Source organism: Lampetra planeri, chromosome 14 (genome assembly GCF_965212315.1).
Source record: "Lampetra planeri chromosome 14, kcLamPlan1.2.h2, whole genome shotgun sequence".
NCBI classification, from domain to species: domain Eukaryota; kingdom Metazoa; phylum Chordata; class Hyperoartia; order Petromyzontiformes; family Petromyzontidae; genus Lampetra; species Lampetra planeri.
In genome coordinates this window covers 9901504-9926847 of record NC_136120.1, presented here as the reverse complement: position 1 = coordinate 9926847, position 25344 = coordinate 9901504, and the positions used below count along the sequence as shown (strand labels likewise).

The following is a 25344-nucleotide window of genomic DNA, read 5'->3' as shown; positions in this document are numbered from 1 at the left end:
ACCCAGTAAAGACTGAAGGAGTCTGAAGACTTTTTTTAGGGAGGGTCCCGCTAAGTTTTCTCGCAAGGGAGAGACGGTCGCCGTACGTTTCCCGTGATTTTTTCGAAACCTGCAAAATGTGGATCATGGCGTCGGCACACGATGGCCTCCTCCTCTTCGAGTGACGTCACGGGGACATTCACTTCCACTGCGAATGAAGCGGAATGGCGCTTGCTACTTCACGCAGCATTAGCCAGGGCAGCCTCGCCTACAATTTGAACCGCGGAATCTTTGGAACGAGCCACAAATGCACAAAGCTCACCCACCTCCCTGCGTATTAAACCGTCACGCAAATTGCGGTCATCCTCACAGTAGCAGTGGCTTTTGGCTGGTAAGTGAACAAAGATGGCCACCGCATTGCACGCGTTCAGTTGTGTTTCTACGGCCGTCTGGAACGATCTTCCTTCCGATATTAGGAAGCCACTGGAGCTATTCACTTTTAAATCTAGGTTGAAAAGTTATTTATTTAGAACTGCTTTCAGTGTTTAGTTTGTTGTCCTTTTCTAATACCTCCGATTAGCATGGTTAGCTAGGTACTGTGCGAAAAAAGTTTAACGTGCATAAATCATCACACCGCTCGGCTATGTCACCTGCACTGCACGAACGTGCCTCGCGCATGAAGTCAACGCGCCGAGCTCCAGAACATACCGGGTGAAGGCGTTAGATGCCACGGTAGCGAGATGTTAACTACTTCGCCTGGTATGCAGGAGGTCGTAAGTTCGACCCGGACCCTGACACCTGAATATTTGGAGTTTGCGTGTCTCTCTCTCTCTCCGTGGTCGCGTGGATTTTGCTCCAGGAGCTCCAGTCTGCCCATCCACATTTAGAAACATGCGTTTAAATTATTTGGCCGCTTTAAATTTCCACGTGATAAGCCACTTCGTTGAGCTATCAAATATCACTAGGGTCGCTTCAGAAAACGAGCTACATAGCCCCGTGGACCTTACCTGGTAATAAGTATAACCCGTAAAAACAAAGTTTTTCACTCTAAATCCTTTATATGCGTGGCGGCGAGAGTCCTCTCGTCCTCTGGCTTGAGATGGCTGCCACCTATGGGTCAGATGATTGCATTGCACCATTAAGCAATTGGTAATTAAATATAATATTTTAGTCCTAAAAAGTGTAAAATTTTGGAAAAAAAATTTCACGAACATTAATTGTCACGCACAACGAGTCTGTGTGGAACATGTCAGCTCGATTGGATCACGGGAAGTGGGTTATAAAACGATCGAAAGATTTGCACGGTCCTAAGCAAGCAAGCAAGCAAGTGAACTTAATATAAAGGATTTAAAAATAAAATAGTTTAGTTTTAGCCGTGAGACTCAATGAGTGCGACGGCGTTTGGCTGGCACGGGAGTGCACAGGTTTCGCCCAGGAGAGCCAGGTGAGCTTCGGCGACGGGGACTCGCAGCTGGGCAACGCCGTGTTCCTGGTGTCATGGAGGCACTCGGTGGCATGCGACGTGGAGAAGGACTCGAGCCACGAGAACATCATCATCTGCTACACACGGTCTGTCGGCCTTCACCCGCGCTGCTCATGGCAGCCTCACCCCGTGCGTTGTTGCTCCGCGATGGGCAGCGGTGTGCGCCGGTATGCCGCGGTGTTTAGGGGAAATGGCAGTCTGAGTGAGTGAGAGTGAGTGTGAGTGTGTGTGAGTGTGTGTGTGTGAAAGTGAGTGTGGTGAGAGTGTGTGTGAGAGTGAGTATGTGAAAGTGAGTGGGAGTGAGTGGGAGTGAGTGTGTGTGTGAAAGTGAGTGTGGTGAGAGTGTGTGTGAGAGTGTGAAAGTGAGTGTGAGTGTGTGTGAGAGTGTGTGTGAGAGTGTGAAAGTGAGTGTGAGTGTGTGTGAGAGTGTGTGTGAGAGAGTGTGTGTGAGAGTGTGTGTGAGAGTGAATGAGTGTGTGTGAGAGTGAGTGTGGTGAGAGTGTGTGTGAGAGTGAGTGTATTTGAGCGTGTGTTAAAGTGAGTGTGGTGAGAGAGTGTGTGAGAGTGAGTGAGTGTGAGAGTGAATGTATTTGAGTGTGTGTGAAATCGAGTGTGGTGAGAGTGTGTGTGAGAGTGAGTGTGTGAGTGAGTGGGAGTGAGTGTGTGTGTGAAAGTGAGTGTGGTGAGAGTGTGTGTGAGAGTGTGTGTGAGAGTGAATGAGTGTGTGTGAGAGTGAGTGTGGTGAGAGTGCGTGTGAGAGTGAGTGTATTTGAGCGTGTGTGAAAGTGAGTGTGGTGAGAGAGTGTGTGAGAGTGAGTGAGTGTGAGAGTGAGTGTATTTGAGCATGTGTGAAAGTGAGTGTGGTGAGATAGTGTGTGAGAGTGAGTGAGTGTGAGAGTGAGTGTATTTGAGCGTGTGTGAAAGTGAGTGTGGTGAGAGTGTGTGTGAGAGTGAGTGTGTGAGTGAGTGGGAGTGAGTGTGTGTGTGAAAGTGAGTGTGGTGAGAGTGTGTGTGAGAGTGTGTGTGAGAGTGAATGAGTGTGTGTGAGAGTGAGTGTGGTGAGAGTGCGTGTGAGAGTGAGTGTATTTGAGCGTGTGTGAAAGTGAGTGTGGTGAGAGAGTGTGTGAGAGTGAGTGAGTGTGAGAGTGAGTGTATTTGAGCGTGTGTGAAAGTGAGTGTGGTGAGAGTGTGTGTGAGAGTGAGTGTGTATGGTTTGTGGGGAACGGTAGTGTAGCGGTTAGCGCGCTGCACTACAAACCTGGCGACCCGGGTTCGATTCCCGCTCACGGCCAACAACACCAGTGACGATTATCTGAACTGGTCCTGGGCCTCCTCTAGGTCGACTCGGCCTCAAAGGTGTACCTGGTGCGATGTCTAAACATCGCCACTGGGGAGACAAAGGCGGCCAGGCGTGGTTTTGGCCACTCACCCCCTCAATGGCTCGCTAATAGCACTTGCCCCTACAGTTTGTTAAGACTTTACGGGGGATCTTTGTCTTTGTGTGGTTTACCACTAAACCACGTGAAAAGAATAGAACACTGCCACGCAAAAATGAATTGTCGCGCCCACGTGCATTTTAATGCGCAGATTGTCGTCATTTCAGCTCACGCCGGAGAGTTGAATGATGTTCACAACCCGGGTTTATCAGCGATTGGGATGTGCGACGTTTCACTTGAGACCACGGCAAGCGTCGTCAGGACAAGATGCGGGAAGCCAGAATGAACACCATCATCCAGCCCGACTTCTTAAATGGGTGTCGTGACCTCACAGTAAGAACGAATTGTTGGGCTGTGTCAGGTGGTGGAGGGGTCTTAACGACACAGATTCGGTCGGGTCATTGTGCCCGAGGCCCAACGTTTTCTTGCGAATCGCAACGTGGGCTGCGCGACCATCCGCGTGACGCTGCGTTGTGCAGGACACGTGCTAAAGAAGGGGGTTTGCTGCTGCCTGTCGTGCCCGCTGCTGTAGGCCGCTACTGGAAGACAAGTACAGCGTGCAAGTGACCGTCGACTCGGTGCCTGTCCACAAGCAGGACATCTGCAACGGCGTTGATAAGAAATGGAAGTGCACCTTCAACGTGAGTTTACCCCCGGCTGTCTGCAAAGCCTGGATCCTGACTAACATGCACCAGATGAAAATGTGATGTAATCTTTGTTTGAATTTAAAACAAGCCTCTCATTTTGTTGAACTGGTATTTTCAAGAAGTTCACTTTAGGCTCATCTACAGCTTTGCTCGTACTCGTACCCAGCATCTGCGAAAAGTAATTCATGAACTATTTAGTTTGACATTTGTTGCGATCCTCCTTCTGGAATTGCTCTGTCGCCGTCCGACAATCTCACCCAGATCTGGTTGAACGCCGGCAAACAGCATAACCACGTGGGAGTCCAGAATCAACACCTCATTTGAAACCCAAACATTACACATCTTGGCTTTGACATTCCTCCTCCTCGAAGACACCGCTGTGACCATCAACCGCATCCAATCAGCAGACCAATGTGCATGTCTCCTTCATAGATGGAAAATTAAAGACACAGCCAGAGTGCGACTGTGGCCATACAGCCCAAACTAAATCACTGTGAAAACTTAATTTGGAGCTTTCGTGATTGCAGGAATTATTCTTTGGTTCTTTCGGTAAAGTCACGTATCAAGATAAAATAATAGTATTCTAGTATTTAATTTAATTTATTATTTTATCTTGATACGTAACTTTACCGAAAGAACCAAAGAATAAATCACTGTGGTCTGGGCTCCTACAGCTGAGAAGGAAGCATTGGAAAACTACACAAACTCCGTCTCTTCTGAAGCCCTTTCGGTGGCCAGCAGACCTCGGCATTGCCATTCAGCTCCTGAACGTGTTGCCGCTGCCATCATGCACGAGAATAGTCGAGTAGTATCTGGTAGAAACAGCCGTTCCTCATGTCGTACACAAAAGCAAAATCATAACGGGCGCACGCATTTTCTGGTGGTCTCCTAGCACGAGAAGCCCGTTTCACGCTTTGGAAGAAGCCATGCTTCTAACGTCTTCATTGAAATAGTGGCGGTGGGAGAGAGTTTGGGTCGTTGGCACGACCAAAGGTGAAACTTTTCCCCTGCTAATTCTATAAAATGCAGTCTCGAGTTAAAGGTCATCGCTCAGTTTAACACGTCGGGCTCACTCTGACGAAACGCCACCGCTCTTTCCAAAACCACTGCCGCCGCCAACGCCGTTCTCGGCAAAAATCAACGGCACTTTGGCTTCTACGCGACAGAGTGAGTTGCGTGTGGTGAGATACGGGAGTTGTGCTTGAGGGGGATTAATCTGTCCTCGCTGTTCACCAGAGGAGTGGACTCGAGTCATGCGACTTGGACTCGAGTCAGACTCGAGTCATGATTTTGATGACTTCAGACTCGACTTGGACTTGCCTCATCTTTGACTCGACTTGACTCGGGACTCGAGAGCAAAGACTTGAGACTTACTTGTGACTTGCACAACAATGACTTTGTCCCACCTCAGAGGTGTGGACTCGAGTCATGCGACTTGGACTCGAGTCAGACTCGAGTCATGATTTTGATGACTTCAGACTCGACTTGGACTTGCCTCATCTTTGACTCGACTTGACTCGGGACTCGAGAGCAAAGACTTGAGACTTACTTGTGACTTGCATAACAATGACTTTGTCCCACCTCTGCTGTTCACACACGCGCCTCCGTCCCTGCAGACCGAAATGTGGAAAACGCCGTACATCGAATCGATCAGCCCCACGTCCGGCCCCCCAGGTGAGCGTGCGTCCAACGCCCCCCCCCCTCCACCGAACCTCATTGTCACCGTAAAGTACAACATCAGCATGTACGTGGTGTGTGTGCCCGTTCTGTACGGCGGTGGTGTAGCGGTTAGCGCGCTGCGCTACGAACCCGGCCACCCATGTTCGATTGCCGCTCATGGCCAACACCAGTGACGATTGTCTGGAACTGATCCTGGGCCTCCCCTAGGTCGACTCGGCATAAAATGAGTACCTGGTGTGGTGTGTAACCATCGCTAATATGGAAACAAAGGTGGCCAGGCGTAGTGCTGGCCACCCACCCCCTTCGTGTGCTGTGCCGGCCATCATAGGTGCTCTCTAACAGCACTTGCCCCAACAGTCTGTTAAAGCTGTACAGAGGATCTTTATCTTTATATTTTTTGGTTCTTTCGGTAAAGTCACGTAGATAGAAAAAATAAAATAAAAAAATAAAGTGGATAAAAATAATAAAAATAAAATAATATTATTTTTCTATCTCCGTGACTTTACCGAAAGAACCAAAGACTCTGAATTCCTGCGGTCACGAAAGTTTCAAGTCAAAATTTCATCTATATCTTTTGCAGCACTCAAATTCCGGGGCGTGACATAAACGTGCACATAGCCCCCGCCTCCAGCAACCACCAATTGCCCTGATTTTCGGTCGCACAAGCCACCAGCGTTTCGCAAACTCTTTTGCATGTTCTCGGCGGAGAGGGGAAAAGGTGGTTTGGGTTTCATTGCTCGGCCATCTTCTTCTGAACGTACATTTCACTCGACGCTGTGTAATGGGCGCCACTGTGGCGAGATGTTAACTACCTCACCTGGGATGCAGGAGGGTTGTGGTGTTCGATCCCGACCCTTACGCCTGTATATTTGGAGTTTGCACGTTCTCCCCTTGGTCGCGAGGATTTTCCTCCGGGTCGTCCGGTTTCTCTCTCCACATTTCGAAAAATCTGTTTTAGTTATAAATCTCCATGTAACGAGCCACTTAATTGAGCTATCATTTGTGACCAGGTCGCTTTTGCAAAATGAGCAGTATAGCTCAGTGGGGTAAGATAAAACATAGTTTAGTTTAAATCTTGACTTAAAGCTTTCGTGACTGCAGGAATTCATATTCTTTGGGGCTTTCGGCAAAGTCACGTAGATAGAAATACAAATACAAATATCACGACATTTCGATCGCAACGCAAGCAATCGTCATAAGGCAGTTGACTAATGACGATTGTTTGCGTTGCGATCGAAACGTCGTGATATTGTTATTTCTATCTACGTGACTTTACCGAAAGACCCAAATAATATAGTTTAGTTTATTTACCCTCACGTTCATGTGTTCAGCGATTCGCCTGTGTTACGTACATTGCATACCTGTGACGTAGGTTCTATTATTGGCACATCGCCGCTGTTTTAGCGTTTTAATCGCTGCGTTTATGAGTGTGTCTCCTGTATTTAATGTTTCTATTTGTTTTGTACGAGCGGACGCATCGTTCTTTGCTGCTGTCCAGATCCCCTTGTAAAGTGTACCCTCATTTGTTTGAGCGCGATCTGAATTCAATGGCTTTGTCATCCACGGTGGACGTATGAGCTGAAGCGATTTGCAACGAATTCGTTTGTGGCATTGGCCTTTATTTAAATACAAGTTGAACTTCAGCTTAACCGGGAGATGTTGATGGTGGTGAGCGATGAAACATGGCTGACGGTGAGATGGCGCGTGTACACGATGGTGATTTTGACGGTGACGACGTTGATGATGTTGGCGACGGTGATGTCGATGGTGGTGAACAGGCACCGTGGTGACGCTGCGAGGGAACGTGTACACGAGCGTGTACGGCAACAACGTGGCCTTGAGCACCAACGGGAAGTCCACTCGGGTTCAAAGGTGACCACCTGCTCCTCTTCCTCCACCTCGCGTTCCCCTCGCTCGGCACTGCTGGTCAACACTTGCGTCTCTGTCCCACCGCTGCCCGTTGGGACAGACACATGGCGGCGTAATCGACATTCATAATCAACGTTTTTGGGTTTAGATCGCGTTATTTATAAATGTGTCGTAACCCTCCACCACCCGACACGGCCAATCAGTAAAAAAGTGTCACGTTGACAAAACACAAATAGTTCACTGCTTTAGCCCACCGGTGTGTTGAAGCGTGAAACCACAACATTTACAATTTGAGTACTGTGACGTTTCTGGCGAATTGCCCGATGATGCTGGATGCAATTACCAGCGAAACGTCGTACTCAAATTGTAAATGTTGTGGTTTCACGCTTCAACACACCAGTGGGCTAAAGCAGTGAACTATTTGTCTTTTGTCAACGTGACACTTTTTTACTGATTGGCCGTGTCGGGTGGTGGAGGGTTACGACACATTTATAAATAACGCCATCTAAACCCAAAAACGTTGATTATGAATAATATTGGTCGCGAAAGCCTGCTACGTGTTAAACTGTAATCGACATTATCGCCATACATTCAGTGTTTTGTGACGGTAGTCTGGAGAGCTTTTCTACACACAACGCTGGTGGTGGTGGCTTTGCGTCTGGCCTGTAATCCAGCACTGCGGAGACAGCGAGGGTTGGCGTGAAACTCCCTTCCCGTGGTCATCGAGGAGGATTCGTACCCCTGGCTTGCCAGAAGGCAGCACAGCGAAAATGTGGACTCCACCTGTTCTTTCTGTGTGGGATAGAGTGTTTCCCCCTCGCACGCGTGGGCTTTCTCTGGGTACTCTGGTCTCCTCCCACAGGTAAACACTCATTTATTGGTTGATAACACTTTACTATATAAGGCTACAGCGAATGCTTTGTTATTATAAAATTTCCCGCGGGCACGGCAGAACCTGCTTCACTCCCTGGTGAGTCTTCTTGGTTCTTTCGGTAAAGTCACGTAGAAGGGAAGTAATAAAATAATACAAATAAAACATAATAAAATAATTCTCACGACGTTTCGGCCACAACGCAAGCAGCCGTCCTCAGGTGAAAACCGGGTCTGTCGAGGCGACAGCGTCTGAATGAAACAGCACACGGGTGAGTGATGCGTTCGTGATGGTGCGGCGAGAGTGAGCGGGGCTGTGGGGGACTTTGTGTCTGTGTGTGTGTGTGACCCGCAGGGCCTATGCAGGAGGCATGCCCTGCGAGCTGCTGTTGCCCAACTCTGACTCCCTGTGAGTGAGCCACACAGCACTCACTCGCTCGTTCGCTCACACGCCGAGTACAGAGAGCATACTCCTCACCCCTCACTCTCCACCACTCCTCACTACTCATCGCTAACTACTCACTCCAGAGACAAATGCAAAGGTCCCCCAGATAATCATTGCCGTTGTTGGCCATGAGCGGGAATCGAACTCGGGTGGCCAGGTTCGTAGGGCAGCCCGCTGCTAACCACGACATCACTGCTCCCCATTAAAGACAAAGGCCACTCGCTCCTCACCACTCTTACGACCACGCACTCCACCCGTCACACCTATGACCCTGTGACTTCACGTGTAAGTACACAGAGACTCTCTCTGTGCATGCGCGTGTCTCCTCTTCAGCAGCTGCTACTCCAAGCCGCTGGGATTGCTTTCATTGAACACGTAGGATTTCGTGACCAATATTATCCATAATACAGGTGTTTTGGGCTTTGCTCTCCAACACATCGGTGTGCTGTACCAGTAACGAATTAGCACGTTCTGTTTACATGATAAACCTTACCAATTGGCTGTGTCGGGTGGTGGCAGGTTTAACGGCACATATATGTACGCGATCTAACCCAAAAAACCTGCATCATGGGATTACTTGTTCCACGCCGCGTGTGTTTTCGTGTTTGTTTCTGCGGCGTGGCCCCACGCCGCTTGCATCGTGCGTCAGATTTAGAATCTTTGTTTAGACCGGAGGAGGAATCCGATGAGCTATGAAGCTCTTTTTCGCAGATGTCCAGCATGAGCACGGGGCCAGAAAGTTACACCAACAAACAATACAACAATGCACGATAGGAGTGAAAAATAGAGAAAATGTTCAGCAAGTCACTGAATGTAAAAGAATGAATTCATTGTACCAGTCCGGTTTAAAATGTTTATATCAGCCTCATTGCTCCGTGGCAAATCCCCCAATGTCCTCGACAACTGCTCCTGAGCTCGCGCCCACCGCACGCGATGCTACATGGGCACGGCAAGCTGGCGGCGTGGTGTGCGATAGAATGAGTGTCTGCGATACACAGTATATACGGAGGGATTATGCACGCGCGAGCCTCATATACCCAACGGGATAGAAGCAAGGCCACAACAATGAGCAACGGATGGAAAGCTTCGATCCCGTAATCGCTGTACGGTAATCGTTGCGACTTCCAGCGCGGGATCGAGCGCGATTTGTAGATCCTGTTGCGTGGGCTTAAGCATGGGGTTGAGCATTGGGTCGAGCATGCAATTGGAATCACTCTCGATTTCTGTTCCGCAACTCCTTATAAAGGGCAAAGCGCACGCCCAGGCTGCCCTTACTTTGGCACGACACTCCTACTTCACGTGATCATTATTATCACGGACACGTTTCCACCGCTTTCCAGCACCGGGGTGGCTAGACGTGGGGGGGGGGGGGGGAGCGCAACGCGCACTACGCAGCTACCTCACGCGCATTCTGAGCCATCTTCTGCTCCTTCGAATGCGCATCGAGGCATTTGGTGCTCACCTTCTGCCCACGGGAGGTTGGAAGTCCGCCTTCCCATGGGTGCAGGCGAGGCTCTCCGTGGCACCAAACGCTGTCGATTTCCACACAAAATTTGTCAGCTTTTTAAAAATCGGCCCCGCAGGGATGATGAGTCAGATCCTCGACGGGGATTTGAACTTGCGGATTTTCGCTTTGCGAGCCACTCGCACTGCCGCTGAGCCGCGTGGCCTGCGATCCATGTGCGCGGCCGTGGCAGGGCGCTAATGGTGGCGAGATGTGAACTACCTCGCCTGGCATACAAGGAGGTCGTGGGTTCAATCCCGATCTTGACGCCTGCATATTGGGAGTTTGCATGCCTCTCTCCCCGTGGTCGTATGGATTTGTATCTGGGGCCTCGGGTTTTCCCCTCCACATTTACAAACATTCGTTTGGAGTATTTGGCTGCTTTAAATATCCATTTGATGAGCCACTTTGTTGAGATTCTATTTGTGGCCAGATTGCTTCTGAAAAAAAGCTTTATAGCTTAGTGGGCCTTACCTGGTAGAATGAAAAACAGTTTAGTTGTTTTGTTAGGTTCGAGTTACATGCACACACGTCTCGGTGTTCATTTAGTCACACCATCTCCACTCGCGTTCTCTCGTGAAATACAGCACGGACAGCGGAAGCATTCTGCCTGTATCCACACACGCACACACACTGGCAGCAACAGCTGTGAGATTATTGTTCTCTCGTAAGCCCTGCGGCCTTCTGTGTCATACGTGCAGCATGAAGCTCGCTGTCATTTTGCTGGAAATCACGAGTTCATGCGACGCGGGGAATTGTACCGAAAAAGATGTAATCACGGACGGCGCCGCAATCACCCTGTGAGCTTCTGGTTGTTTTTGTTCCGATTTCTAATTTCTTCACCGATGTAGATATTTTTTATTTTGTCATTGTGGTGACCCAAGGTCGCTCTTGCAAATGTGATGCCTATCCTGCTCTCTTGAGCTCTCACCCGTGGTTGCATAACATGAACGTCAACTTATTTTTTGCTTTATCCTCAACTGACATCGGCTTTCCTTTGCTTGCGGAAGTCTACGCGCTTGAGCGTGTTGTAAGGTTGGCGCACGACATCCCCACCATAGTCACTGCAGCACGCCTGCGTGGAGCCTCATTGTATACCCACGGATAGTACACATGCTGGATTACCCCGACGGTATTGCAATTCATGTTGGAACTTTCACCAACACTGTGTCCTGTCCCCAAAAATATCCCTTCTGATTCAGGAAATTGTCATTTGAAAGGTGAAACACTCAGTCACTTGCAATGTAATGCCTTTCATTATGAATAAGTTTCGGAATAAAATCTGTAAAATGTAATTTAATTTAAAAAATCATATGATGAGGACCAAACAATAATTTGATGTCACGCGGGGTGCATTGTCAAGGCATGTAGTTTCCGTGATTATACTGGTACGAACCTCCTGGTTACACCAGCCCACAGGGGATTATTGTGTCCATCGTGCAGGGAGGGGCTGGGTGGGAAGGGGAGGGGAGGGTGGGGAGGGGCTGGGTGGGGAGGGTGGGGCTGGGTGGGAGGTTGGAGGGGTGGAGCTGGGTGGGGAGGGGCTGCTCACCCCGTGGTAACCTTATAAAACTCAAAGTTTAACCTACTCACGCCGGCTTGTGCCCGCCCTCACAGTCGGTCATATTTGCGGAATACACCACGCCGCCGTTGACCCTGGCCATTGACCGAGCAACCCAACGTTCCTACCAGCTCCCTCCGCAGGAATGTGTTTTCCTGCAAAACCATTGGATAAGGCTGCGTTGCACTTGACCGCGTGGCTGAGACAAAAGCACAGCGGAGGGCGCACGGAGATAGATGCCCCCCCCCCCCCCCACGTGTGCCGGCTGCCGGAGCCTCCCACTGTAAGCGTCGAAGCAAGCGCTTGTGTTCACCCAGAGAACACTCTTAGGTCTTTTCGGTGAAGTCACGTAGGTGAAAATAAATAATAATAAAAATAGAAATAATAATAGAAATAAAATAATAAATCACGACGTTTCGGAGGCAACACAAGTCTCCGTCAACAGGTGGGACCGTCACAGCCAGATTTACTGTATCAAGTATCAATATTTTATTTCTATTATTATTTCTATTATTTTTATTATTTACTTTCACCTACGTGACTGTCCCGAAAAAAACCCAAGAGCATGAATCCTTGCAGTCACGAAAGCTTCAAATCTAGAATTCACCCAGAGAAGTTCATCGTGGCGAACCTATATATACATCGGCGCGACGTACTGACCGAGCGTCAGCGACTCGCGTAACATTTCTCAAGACGTTGCCGCGTGACGCTGCGGCGAGCTTCCCTTGCGCGCACCAACTTCCACTCGGTTCGGCGAGGGCTGACAGCGCAACCCCAACTTCTGCCTGAATGATGATATATCTGTGAGCGGCACCGCGACCACCACGCATGTGTCGCAACCGCTCAAGTCAATGTTTTCCACCGCAAAGGTTAGCAGGTTCTTGCGCGATGACGGCGGAGTCAACGCGCGCGGATGCTCAGGCCTCGAGTGTGCACCACGGTTATTTGTGCACACTCTTCTCCGCGCACGTAGACACCGGCCTCCTCGGATGTGCGCTCGAATCGCGTCGCTCGCCCCAATACGAATACTCAACACGCAAATTCAATCAGCGGACAGTTCGCCTCCTTGCCATATCTCTCCCTCCATAAACAAAAAAAACCCTTCAGTGTTTTTCAGACATCCCATCAGCCCCACGGCCTTCTGGGAGCATTGGTTCAACACAAGGAAAACCCTGGACCGGTTTCCTCATCAGCAGAGTCTGGCTCCCTTGAACAAATGCTGATGCACTGCCATATGTATAGTTTGACGCAAAACTCTGTAATGCACAGCACAAAATAATCATTAGTGTGGTTTAACCACTTAACTAATAATGCACCGTGAATGCTCACTCAGCTCTGCTCACTAAGCTGGCGCTGTTCCCGTGTAATTGCGATGTCCAGCTGCAACGTCATAAATTATACGTACACATCAAGGCTTTTAGAATGTTGCTGGGATGTTCGGCTGATGAGACTCTTAATGCTGCCACAATCCCTGTCTCCTCCTGGCTTGTGAAATGTTTCGGGACAAACTGTTTCACCCTGCTAGTCGCTCACGGGAGAGACTCTTGCGCGACACGTGGAGAGAAGTCATCCACAGTTTCACTGTGCTGCTTTCTCTCTCGGAATAAGAAAATGTATTAATAACTGGAGGAATGTAATGAGGTCTAAGGCTTTTTTTCACAGACATTGGCGATCGTGGCCTTTTTTTCCCATGTCGCTCCGTGCGTGATATCACTCAAGAACGTGGTGATGAGAGACGCCCACTTGCATCCACAAGTTCAGATTGCTTTGTCACTTCATTCGGTTACTTCCACTGGCAGTGCCACGAAGTGCGCTGGCATTTGATGTGGTTGCCCGACGTTTGCTGGTGTTGCTGTCAGGCAGTGAGTCTATTACTATTCCTTTACCATTTTTATGTTATCATGTAAGGCCCCGCTGAGCTACATAGCTCTTTTTTAGAAGCGACCTGGCCATAAATGATAGCTCACGGAAGTGGCTTATCACGTGGACATTTATCGCAGCTAAATACTCACATTGATTCTAAATGTGGAGCGACAGACCGAAGGACCCGGAGAAAAATTCACGTGACCACGAGGAGAGAGGCATGCAAATAACAAATATACAGCAGGCGTCAGGGTCGAGATGGAACACATGACCTCCTCCATACCAGGCGAGGTAGTTAACATCTCCTAGCCACCGTGACGAGTCTGTCATGCTTGCTGTGGTGCAGGGTGTGCTGTACCTTTCTGCGTGCGTGGTATGCCCGGCTGATGAGGCGATGCACATGGCAGTAATGGTTTGTGCTGTGCGATGCGCTGTGTGTTGTACCGTATGATGCACCACGTGATGCGCTGTGTGATGTGCCGTGTGACGCGCCCACTGTGCGTCGGGACAGGTACCGCCTGGAGCTGGACAATGAAAAAAGCAACAAGGGATACCTCTCCTGCAATATCACCAGCACCTACATTGGCAAGTGCACCAAGTCCCATTGCAGTACACACAGAACACACAGAACACACAGTACACGCAGTACACACAGTACACACACAGTACACACAGTGCACACAGAACACACAGTACACACAGAACACACAGTACACACAGAACACACAGAACACACACAGTACACACATAACATGCAGAACACACAGTACACACAGTACACACAGAACACACAGTACACACACAGTACACACAGTACACACAGTACACACAGAACACACAGTACACACAGAACACACAGTACACACAGTACACACAGAACATACAGTACACACACAGTACACACAGTACACACACAGTACACACACAGTACACACAGTACACACAGAACACACAGTACACACACAGTACACACAGTACACACAGAACACACAGTACACACAGTACACACAGAACATACAGTACACACACAGTACACACAGTACACACACAGTACACACACAGTACACACAGTACACACAGAACGCCCTGTATCACGACTCGCCGAGAAATCGTTTGTGAACCCCTTAGGATTTTCTCATATTATACATATTTCAATCCTAAGATGTTATTAGTTCTTAATCTAAGCCCTAATAACAGATACAGATAACCTGATTAAACAAATTACACGAAAACATGAAGCGCTTTCCACATTTATTTATCCTCGAATGATTATATGACTTCACCTGGTCAATAAGGACGTTATTAACCAGGTGAAGTCATAACTGGCTGTGATGCTTCTATCCTACCTGCCTATGTTAGCAGTTATTTCCGACTCTCTGAGCTACATTACCTTATATTCTTGGTTCTTTCGGTAAAGTCACGTAGAAGGGAAATAATAAAATAACACAAATAAAACATAAAAAATTCTCACGACGTTTCGACTGCAACACAAGCAATCATCATCAGGTGTGAAATCCACCGCGCCAGAATAGATCCCTCCTTTACTGCCAGCCACCATGACCTCTTGGCGAGTGTTTTTAAAAATATAATGAATTAAAAAAATATTATGAATTTTAAAAATATTATGAATTTTAAAAATATTATGAATTTTAAAAAAATATTATGAATTTTTAAAATATTATGAATTGTAAAATCATTATGAATTTTAAAAATATGAATTTTAAAAATATGAATTGTAAAAATATTATGAATTTTACAAATATTATGAATTGTAAAAATATTATGAATTGTAAAAATATTATGAATTTCAAAAATATTATGAATTGTAAAAATATTATGAATTTTAATAAAAGTGTAACGGAATTGTTGCCTTGCCCACGGCAACGGAGAAGTTGGAACGTGTCCTGGACCCTTGGTCGTGGTGCTAACCGGAGCGTTTGGGTTGTCTTTGTCTAGGGCACTTGAACGTGAGCTTCATCCTCAGTGATGACTTTGGAAGGTAAACACTACTTTTGATTTTCCGACCAAATTATTGACGTTCGTAGCACCATAGCTTCGCGGTGTTATGTGCGTATACGCGTGCGTACACAATATAGCGTGCGTGAGGGTATGTGCATGGGAGCACGAGCGTGTATCTTTGTGTGGCTGTGTGCATGTGTGCGGGGAGCGGCAGTGTAGTGGTTTGCACACTGCGCCACAAACTTTGTGACGTAGGTGAAAAATAATAATAAAATAATATAATAAATCACGACGTTTCGGAGGCAACACAAGTCTCCGTCTTCAGGTGGGACCGTCACAGCTAGATTTACTGTATCAATGATACAGTAATTTTACTGTATCAATGATGCCTCCGAAACGTCGTGATTTATTATTATTTTATTTGTATTATTTATTTTTACCTACGTGACTTTACCGAAAAAAATCTAAGAGTATGAATCCTTGCAGTCACGAAAGCTTCAAATCTAGAATTTGTGACGTGAGTTCGATTCCTGCTCACAGCCAACATCGGTGATGAATATCTGAACCAGTGCTGGGCCTCCCCTAGGATGACTCAGCCTTAAATGAGTACCTGGTACAGCGTGTAAAAGTCAGCATTGGGGTGACAAAGGCGGCCAGGCATGGCCCTGGCCACCCACCCCCTCGTACTGTATATTATTCCGCCTTCATAGGTGCTCGCTAACAGCACTTGCCCCAGCAGTCTGTTAAAGGCTACACGGGGGATATTTGTGTGTGTGTGTACGCAGATCCTTGCCGGACAAAAGCACGTTCCTTGTGTCGGCCCTTAATAAGCTGTCAATGTTCCAGTCCTACGCGGGTGAGTGTGTGGCTCTTTGCGTGAGCGAAGGGCTGCGTGGTGACCGCATGGCAGGGGGTCGCCGTGGGGTTCGGGTCGGCTGCACCTCGCTATTGGGCAGCATTGCGGCTCGACGCGGAGAGTAGAGTATCACCAGTCACGTCACAAAGTACTTTGACTGCATGCTCCAGCTACAACTCAATCCTGTGCAATAATCACACGTGCGATAATTAGATCTGCGATAACTGGATCTGTGATAATTCGATGATAATTAGATGCGTGACAATTAGATCGTTCGAGGCGTGATAATTACATGCCCGATAATTAGCTGTGTGAAATTAGATGCGTAATAATTAAACGGGTGATAATTAGACGAATATTAGATGCGTCATAATCAGATGCATGATAATTAGTTGCTGCAAGATGCCTTTGCTGTCTTAGACGGGTTAGTGCGGCACTCGTGACCGATGCATGGGTATGATGTCACTAGTAATAGGTTTTTACCCTTTCAACTGGTACAAAAACTGACACCTATATACAAGGCATCATGTTTGCAATAACCACAACACAAGCAGTCAAAATGCAAACAAAAGAAACAACTCTGATGATGATAATGATAAAAAGAAAACCTATTACTATATTTTGCCACTGGTAAAGGAGATGTCTCATGATGTCACTAGTTGGCGGATGCGCCTTGACTAGAATTGACGTGTTGGGCCCCCGCTGTACCGCGCCCGCTGTGCCGTGCCGAGTGTTCCACCCCGAGCCTCGTGTGTCGTCCCGGTAGAGGTGGCTGCCGTGTCTCCGGCGGCCGGGAGCCTGGAAGGCGGAACTCTGCTCACGGTCACCGGGCGATTCTTTGACCAGACGGACGCTCCTGTCCGCGTCCTCGTCGGAGGTAGGGTGTTGTCCCGCGTCCTCGTCGGAGGTAGGGTGTTGTCCCGCGTCCTCGTCGGAGGTAGGGTGTTGTCCCGCGTCCTCGTCGGAGGTAGGGTGTTGTCCCGCGTCCTCGTCGGAGGTAGGGTGTTGTCCCGCGTCCTCGTCGGAGGTAGGGTGTTGTCCCGCGTCCTCGTCGGAGTTAGGGTGTTGTCCCGCGTCCTCGTCGGAGGTAGGGTGTTGTCCCGCGTCCTCGTCGGAGTTAGGGTGTTGTCCCGGCCCTCACCGAGCCGCTCCTGTCCTGGACCCATCGAGCCGCCAATCCCTCCGTACCTGATGCTGTCGACGACGTTCGGGTTGAGACCGTAATTGCGGGGGTCATCCCGTGTTCAAGTTCAAGTTTAATTTATTAGGTATAGACCTGTGAGCCATTCGGCTCTTGAATCGGGTGCAACCGCAACAAACAAAAAACAAAAACATGAACAAGAAAACATCTTAAAGTGAATATGTGACTGAGTGCAAACAGAAAATCCAAGAAAAGACAGCAAAATATTGCAGAAAAAAACACCGTACACCAACGCTGTGTGCAAAAATCCCAGTGGGATGCAAGTCAAACAACAACAACAACAACAACCACAAGACAACTTAGATTAAGGCCATCAGTCTAACTCTGTACTACAACAAACAAACATGGCTAAACCAATACACTTTTCGAAATCACCAAAATAAAGCCATGAAACCAATGAAACGGTGATCATAGGAACTGTGACGGAATTTTCACAATAAATGGCATAAACAACATGTACTACCAAAACCCTGCAGCCATAGCTCGCTGCATGAGTCACTCCACAACAGCAGGAGCATCAATCGGAGTATCAGCGGACCCCAGGCCGTCCGTGCAGATGAATTGTGTACTCATTGGATGCAAAGGCAGTTTCTAAGTTTAACCGCACTTTTACTCTAAAATAGAAGGTAGCAATGGTTACTTCAGCTCCCGTTGTCATGGTGTTTTGGGCCACAAACACCCCCCCCCCCCAAACTGTGTTGCAACATCCAGCAACACGGAATTCCATGTTGTGGCGCACGGTCGCTCAAGTGGCATCTTCCCGGCGGAGCTCAGCTCCTCTAAGGTGCTCCTCACGAAGCCCGAGCTAGGTCGAGAGTGACCACCTTCTCCACAGAACAACCCGGACACATTTTTCAGTCGGCCTGGGTCTATATTGAACACTCTGCAGACTCCTGTGCTAAAGTTCAACACGGCGATATCGCTACCGGATCACGGTACAAATCAGTGCTTGCCGCCCGAACACCGACCATGTCCAGATGAAACCCAGAAAGGCGGCAACCCCAGCCGAAATAAATGGTGACTTGGTGCCATATGTGGAGCTCGGATCAGCGGATTCTTCTCTGGGGCTAGGAGGGTGACGGTGCCACTCGCCATTGGGTGTGTCACTCTGTGTGGACTCATTAAACTCCTCCTTGAGAAGTGGGCCCTCACACCTTGCCCCTGCTTCCTGGTGCCATGGCAAGCCCAGCTGGGCCAAAATAACCGAGCACAGGATCTCCAGGTCTTCCTTGTCATGACCTTAGCTGTGGCCTCCTGGAATTGATTCATTTTCTTTCCACGTCGTGTGCAGGACACAAGTGTCTGGTGACGGCTGTTACGGACACACAGATCACATGTCGGACGCAACGCTTCGTGCCCTCCAACGCGACCTTCTATACAGGTAACACCAAACAAAGACAAACATCCCCATATAGCCTTGACAGACGGCTGGGGAAAGTGCCGTGAAGGCCAACACGGAGCTCGAGGTGGTGGGTGTTGACTCAATGCACCAGGTACTCATTTAAGGCTGAGTCGACCCTGGGAGGTTCACCGATTTAGATATTCATCACTGATGTTGGGCGTGAGCGGGAATCGAACTTGGGTCGCGATGTTTGTAGCGCAGTGCAGTGCTAACCACTACACTACCACTACCCACATAGAACAACAACTGCCATTTGCCACAAAGTGGCGGTGACGTCACCACAGTGCTTGTGCCAGGCTATGTGCACTTCAAGGCCACGTGACGTGTTGAACACCTGCTGGCAGGAGGTCACGTGACAGACCCAGGTGCCATGGGTTGAATGACTGAGATGACCGGCAGATGCACCACCTGTGCCTTCTACTGTGCCAACTTGTGTGTTTTAGGCCAAGTTGGCGTGATGCTAACTACCTCGCCTGGTATTATTATGTTTTATTTTTATTATTTTATTATTTCCATTCTACGTGACTTTACCGAAAGAACCAAGAAGATGGTATGCAGGAGTTCGTGGGTTTGATCCCGACCCTAACGCCTGCTGTACATTTGGAGCTTGTATGTCTCTCTCCCCGTTGGTTGCGTGGATTTTTCTCCGAGTCCTCTGGTTTTTCCCTCCACATTTAGAATCAACATGCGTTCAGAGTATTTAGCCACTATAAATTTCCACGTGATAAGCTACTTTGTTGAGCTATAATTTGTGGCCATGTTGCTTCTGAAAAAGAGCTACACAGCTCGGTGGGACTTACGTGGTAAAATAAAAAAAAGTTTTTAGTTTTATAGTTTTCTTCCCGGAGGAATTATCACCCGCTCCTCATAAAACCGTGGCGGCCGACGATCGACCATCCCCGTGGCTCTTGTGTGTGTAATAAAGGACTCTCTCACAGGTGTCGATCTCTGTTGTCCTTTATTGGGTTCGTCGAATCTCGTTACCACGGCGTCCTCGCTCAGGCCTGCGTCTCTCCCGACGGTCTCTCCACAGCCCCTCGGCTGCGCCGATATGCAGTCTCCCTGCTGCTCCGATATGCAGCCTCCCTGCTGCTCCGATATGCAGCCTCCCTGCTGCTCCGATATGCAGCCTCCCTGCTGCTCCGATATGCAGCCTCCCTGCTGCCCCACCTTGCAGCCACACCGCTGCTCCGCTCTCTAGCGTTACTGCTGCCCCGTATACAGCCAGCTTCCCACAGCCGCTAGCTCTCTCTCTCTGTGTCTGACACCGATGGCTGACGGTGTCGACCTCTCCCTGCGCGTGGCGACCGCGCCACTCTCTCCGTCCTGCCCAGCGTGGCCTCCTCTTGTTTCACTCCGTCTCAACTCCCCTTTCCCCTTCCGGTTCTCCCCCTAAATCCCCTCTCCCACGTGACCCTAACTCCACCCACTCCCCACGTGACCCAGACTCCGCCCCCCCTCAATCCTTGCTCGCATTACATGTGTGACGACGCAGGCGGCCGAGGGCTGCGCCTGGAGGTCTGGAACGGTTCACGACCGCAGAGCTTGGAGAAGATCGCGCTGCTCAACGCGAGCTCGCCGGGGTACGTGCTCGACACCGTGGACGCCACGTGGAAGCGCTGGGCCACCGGCTGGAACTACTTCGCGGCGCGCTTCTCCGGCTTCTTCGTGCCGCCCGAGAACGGCAGCTACGAGTTCTACGTGCGCGGGGACGACAGATGCGCGCTGTTCCTCAGCCCGTCCGGCGATCCGGCAGACAAGGCACGCGCAATGCTAAGCACTCCACCGGCTCTGGAAATTGAGTTATATAAACGATAAAACTAAACCAGGGAAGGCCCACTGAGCTATATAGCTCTTCTTCAGAAGTGACCTGGTTGTCGCGAAGGATAGCTCAACGGAGTGGCTTATCACGTTGAAATGTATAGCAGCCAAATCCTCTAAACGTACGTTGATTCTAAATGTGGAGGGAAAAACCAGAGGACCCGGAGAAAAATGCACGCAACCACGGGGGAGAACATGCAAACTTCGAATATACAACAGGTGTCAGGTCGGGGTCGACCCTCACGACCTCCTGTATACCAGGTGAGGTCATTAACATCTCACCACCTTGGCGCCCTATAGTGTATATGACACAGTTATATAGATTAAAATGTTGTTTTTCTGATTACAAGCCCAAGTGTTTTGAAAAGCCAGTGGCAGCGATTAGGAGGCTTTTAGGGTGGGCAGAGAATGCGTCAGCTTCGAGAGAACGCGCCAGGCCCAGCAAGTACAATCTGGCATTAGTGTGGCATTAGTGTGGCATTTGTGTGGCATTAGTGTGGCATTAGTGTGGCATTAGTGTGTGTGGCATTAGTGTGGCATTAGTGTGGCATTTGTGTGGCATTTGTGTGGCATTTGTGTGGCATTAGTGTGGCATTTGTGTGGCATTTGTGTGGCATTTGTGTGGCATTTGTGTGGCATTAGTGTGGCATTTGTGTGGCATTGGTGTGGCATTTGTGTGGCCTGTGGACCATCATGGCAGCCTGCTGGTGGCATGGTCACAGAGTATTGCCTTTAAACGCGTGTTCTTTGATAATTGATATGGCACAGAACCGCACTTGGTACTGGACACTTCCAATAGAGTATTCGTCTTATGATCCTAACATACAATTTAACGATCCACACAGCAAATTGTGCAACACAGTAGGCGGTAGTGAGATGTTATAGTAACCCTCGCTTGGTACGCAGGAGGTCGCGGGTCTGATCCCGACCCTGACGCCTGTATATTTGGAGTTTGCGTGTTTTCTCTCCCTGTGGTCATGTGTATTTTTCTACGGGTCCTCTGGTTTTTCCCTCCACATTTAGAAACATGCATTTATGTCAGGGGTGGGGAACCTTTTTTCCGCCAAGGGCCATTTGGATATTTATAACATCATTCGCGGGCCATACAAAATTATCAACTTAAAAATTAGCCCGTTATATTTGGTCAAACATTTAATTAACTCACCCCTAATGTGACGCCTGGAACTGCTTCTCTTTGGTGAGGCGTGTGATGTTAGCTGGTATTGATGATGTTGCTACTCCCCTTATACGGCCCGCAGGCCGAACGTTCCCCACCCCTGATTTAGATGATCTGGCTGTGGCTATAAATCCCTGCATGTGATGATAAAACCCCTGCAATGAGCTATCACGTGTGGACAGGTCAGCTCCGAAGCAGAGCAAACAGCTCAGTGGACTTAACCAGGAAAATAAAACAATTACGTTTTGAAACAATATTCCTTCTTTTGAACACTCCTTTAATTTGACAAAGGCATTGCATATTTATTAACTGAGAGTCAATCAATCGTACGGCACACACCTGATTGTAATTGTGAGCGACTCCGAGGACGGTGACCGATAAGAGACGACATCGTGACGTACGCGCTCTCGTCACAGACGCGTCGTCGCGCTCACGCCGCCACACGTCTGCGTGTTGGAGCCGCCGCGCTCCTCTCGCCGCCCCGCTCACGCGCTCTCCCGGTGTGTCACCCCCGCCACAGGTGAAGGTCGCCTACAGCAACAGGGTGACCAACAACTACTTTAAAGACGCGTCCCAGAGGTCATCCCCCGTTCAGCTCGTGGCTGGCCAGCCGTGAGTATGCTTGCTGCTCACCGGTACACGCGCGCGTGAGTCTACGCGCCCACGCGGGCGAGCAGCCGTTTTCCGACAACCTGGGTTCGATAATTGTTTTTTTTTACCCTTCTATCTGGCAACAAAACTGACACCTTTTTTTTACAAGGAGTCATGTTTGCATAGACCACAATACCTGCACAATACCTGGCTGCAGGTATTGTGATCTATGCAAAAATGACTCAATTATGATATTTTTTACTGGCAAATGAGGTTCCAATGGTGTAAATGCTTAACCTGGGTTCGATTCCCGCATGAGCGGCGAGCGGTGCACGTTGAGGTGCCTTTCGCCGGTTACGCCGTGGTGGACGCATCTTTGTCTCAGGTGGGACCACCCTAACCGGGGGGTCTACAGCGTGGCGCTTCATGACCGGCAACCGGGAGGCAGGGGCTGCCACGCAATGGCCTCTAACATCGCTTGTCGTGCTGCGCTGTCCAGAGAGTCGTTGATTCGTCCGTTTTTGTGACGGACGGCGAGACATCATGAAACATAAACCATCACGTGAACTCTGGTCATCCATCGAACGAAGACAGTCACCGCATCATGCGCTTTCAGATGCTCATCTGCGGGCCGTCGAGAATGCTCTTTCTTCTGATATTAGGATGCCACTGGAGCTATGCACTTTTAAGTCATCTAGATTGAAGACTCATTTCTTCAACACCGCTTTTTGTGTTTAGTTTGTTGTCCTTCCCTTGCGCCTCCGATTAGCACGGTTGGCTACTTACGGTGCAAAACAAGAAGCTCAATATTCATACTTGAGCCCCTCGCACACTGTCGTGTGTTGCATAGCAGCCCTCCGCTTTCCGTCCCACGTGAGCGCAGCTGCTACTTGGAGCTGGACTTCCAGCAGTTCAACGGCTTGGCGGTGGTGGAGGTGGCGACTTTCCGCGAGGAGACCATCTACACGGAGCAGCAAACCGCCAGCGCCATCAACCACAAGCAGCTGCTGCGAACATCCTCGGTGGTGCAGCCCGAGATACAGGTGTGAGCCACAAAGCGGAGTTGGCCTGATCACTTTCATCTCAATTGTCTTATGGTTGTTATTGTTTGACTTGCATCACACTGGGGTTTTTGCACACAGCGTTGTAATACGGTGGGGGTTTTTTCCCCTGGAAGATTTGCTGGTTTATCCAGGGTGTTTCTGTTGCGCGTCGTCGCTTTAAGATGTTCTGTGTTCATATTTTGTTTGTTGCGGTTGCACCCGACTCAAGAGCCGCATGGCTCACAGGGCTATACCTAATAAACGAAATTTGAAATTTGAAAGACAAACATCCCTCGTATAGCCTTTTACTCGCTCTTAGGGCAAGTGCCGCTAGCGAGCACCGATGTGAAGGCCTGCACGGTACACGAGGTGGTGGGTGGCCAGCACCACGTTCAGCTACCTTTGTCTCCACAGTGTTGATATTTACACACTGCAACAGGTACTCAATTAACCACGACACTACACGACAACAACGACGACAGCCGCCGTTCACCACCAAGTGGCGGTAACGTCACCACAGCGCTTGTGCCAGCCTAGCTGCACCTTGAGGCCATCACGTGAAGTGTGGAAGTCTCGCTGCTGGCAGGAGATCACGGGAAAGACCGAGGTGCCATGGGTTGACTGAATGAGATGACTGGCACAAGAAAGAGCCTTGACAGACCGTAGCGACAAGTGCTGTTAGCGAGCACCTATGAAGGCCGGCACGGCACACGAGGAGGTGGGTGGCCAGCACCACGCCCGCCTTTGTCTCATAAGTGGCAATGTTGACATTTGACGCTGAGTCGACCTAGGAGGGGCCCATGACCAGTTCAGATAATCGTCACCGGTGTCGGTGGCCGTGATCAGGAATCGAACTCGGGTCGCCGGGTTCGTAGCGCATCGCGCTAATCGCCACACTGCCGCTCCCCGCACATCCCCGCACATCCACACACGCACTCGGACAGGTGGCTGCCCTCGCGGGGAGTTACGTGACGGGAGAGAATGAGGCGGAGCTACGTTGCTGTGCACCGCGTGCAGGTGGTGAGCCTGGTGGGCTGGCGGGCGGGCGTGCCCTCCGCCGAGGTGCAGGAGCTGACGGTGAGCAGCCCCTGCCTGGGCTCCGCGGGCGACTGCTCGGACCAGACGTTCCGCCTGGGGTACGCCCGGGTCCGCACGGGTGAGTGAGCCCCGCCGCTGCCGCCACGGCCACGACCACGCGGGAATCTGCACCCCGCACGGGGCGGCGCACGGGAGACACGCTGCGCGATTACCCATGTGCGTGCGCGCGCGTGCGTGTGAGGGGTGGCGGCGCAGCGGTTTGCGCGCCGTGCTTCGTACGCTTCCGCTTATTAAACCTTTAGTTAATTTAGTCAATGGATTATAACATAATAAAACAAAATGTTGGGTGTCTGCTGCGCTTGTACAGCGCTGTGTCCTGTGCAGCACTTGGAGATCCTTGGTGAAAGCGATACATACGTGAAAGTATTATTACTATTAACCTTAAATCGCACGTGTGTGCGGCAGAGGAATGGTTAGAGCTCACGGTCAACATCAGTGGCAAGTGGTATCTGAACTGGTCCTGGGCTTCCCCGAGGTTGATTCCGCCTGGTGCGGTGCGTAAGCATCGGGAGACAAAGGTGGTCGGCCACACCAACTCCCCTCGTCCGCATAGGTGTTCGCCAGCGGCAATTGCCCCCCATTATCTACGTAGGCTACGCAGGGGGACCTTGATGTGCGTGTTGTGGGCGCGCGTCAGTGGCTCTGCAAGCGGACGCACGCGCCGAGGACGTGCGGGCGGCGCTGGCAGCCGTGCTGCATCCCGACGACGTGAGAGTGGAGCGAGCCGGCGTCCCCGAGGGCCTTCGCTTCACCGTCACCTTCGCCTCTGAGCGAGGTCGGCCCAGCCCGGTTCCACTCACTCACCAATTGCCCCCACCACTCACTGATCTTCTCCATTCACTCACTATTTGTATTTATT

General features: G+C 49.8%; 1 protein-coding gene across 2 annotated transcripts in view; it reads left to right on the top strand.

Annotated features, from left to right (window-relative positions):
• Positions 1-25344, top strand: part of PKHD1L1 (PKHD1 like 1) — a 144704-nt gene that overhangs the window by 5131 nt on the left and 114229 nt on the right. For both annotated transcript variants that reach the window (XM_078600544.1, XM_078600543.1), the window contains exons 3-17: positions 1404-1548; positions 3431-3539; positions 5162-5219; positions 7004-7097; positions 8320-8373; positions 13849-13922; positions 15294-15336; positions 16082-16152; positions 16919-17029; positions 18645-18734; positions 20251-20516; positions 22274-22365; positions 23228-23387; positions 24405-24543; positions 25123-25260. In XM_078600544.1, coding sequence (XP_078456670.1) covers positions 1404-1548; positions 3431-3539; positions 5162-5219; positions 7004-7097; positions 8320-8373; positions 13849-13922; positions 15294-15336; positions 16082-16152; positions 16919-17029; positions 18645-18734; positions 20251-20516; positions 22274-22365; positions 23228-23387; positions 24405-24543; positions 25123-25260 — 1644 coding nt within the window. The remainder of the gene's footprint in view (positions 1-1403; positions 1549-3430; positions 3540-5161; positions 5220-7003; positions 7098-8319; positions 8374-13848; positions 13923-15293; positions 15337-16081; positions 16153-16918; positions 17030-18644; positions 18735-20250; positions 20517-22273; positions 22366-23227; positions 23388-24404; positions 24544-25122; positions 25261-25344) is intronic.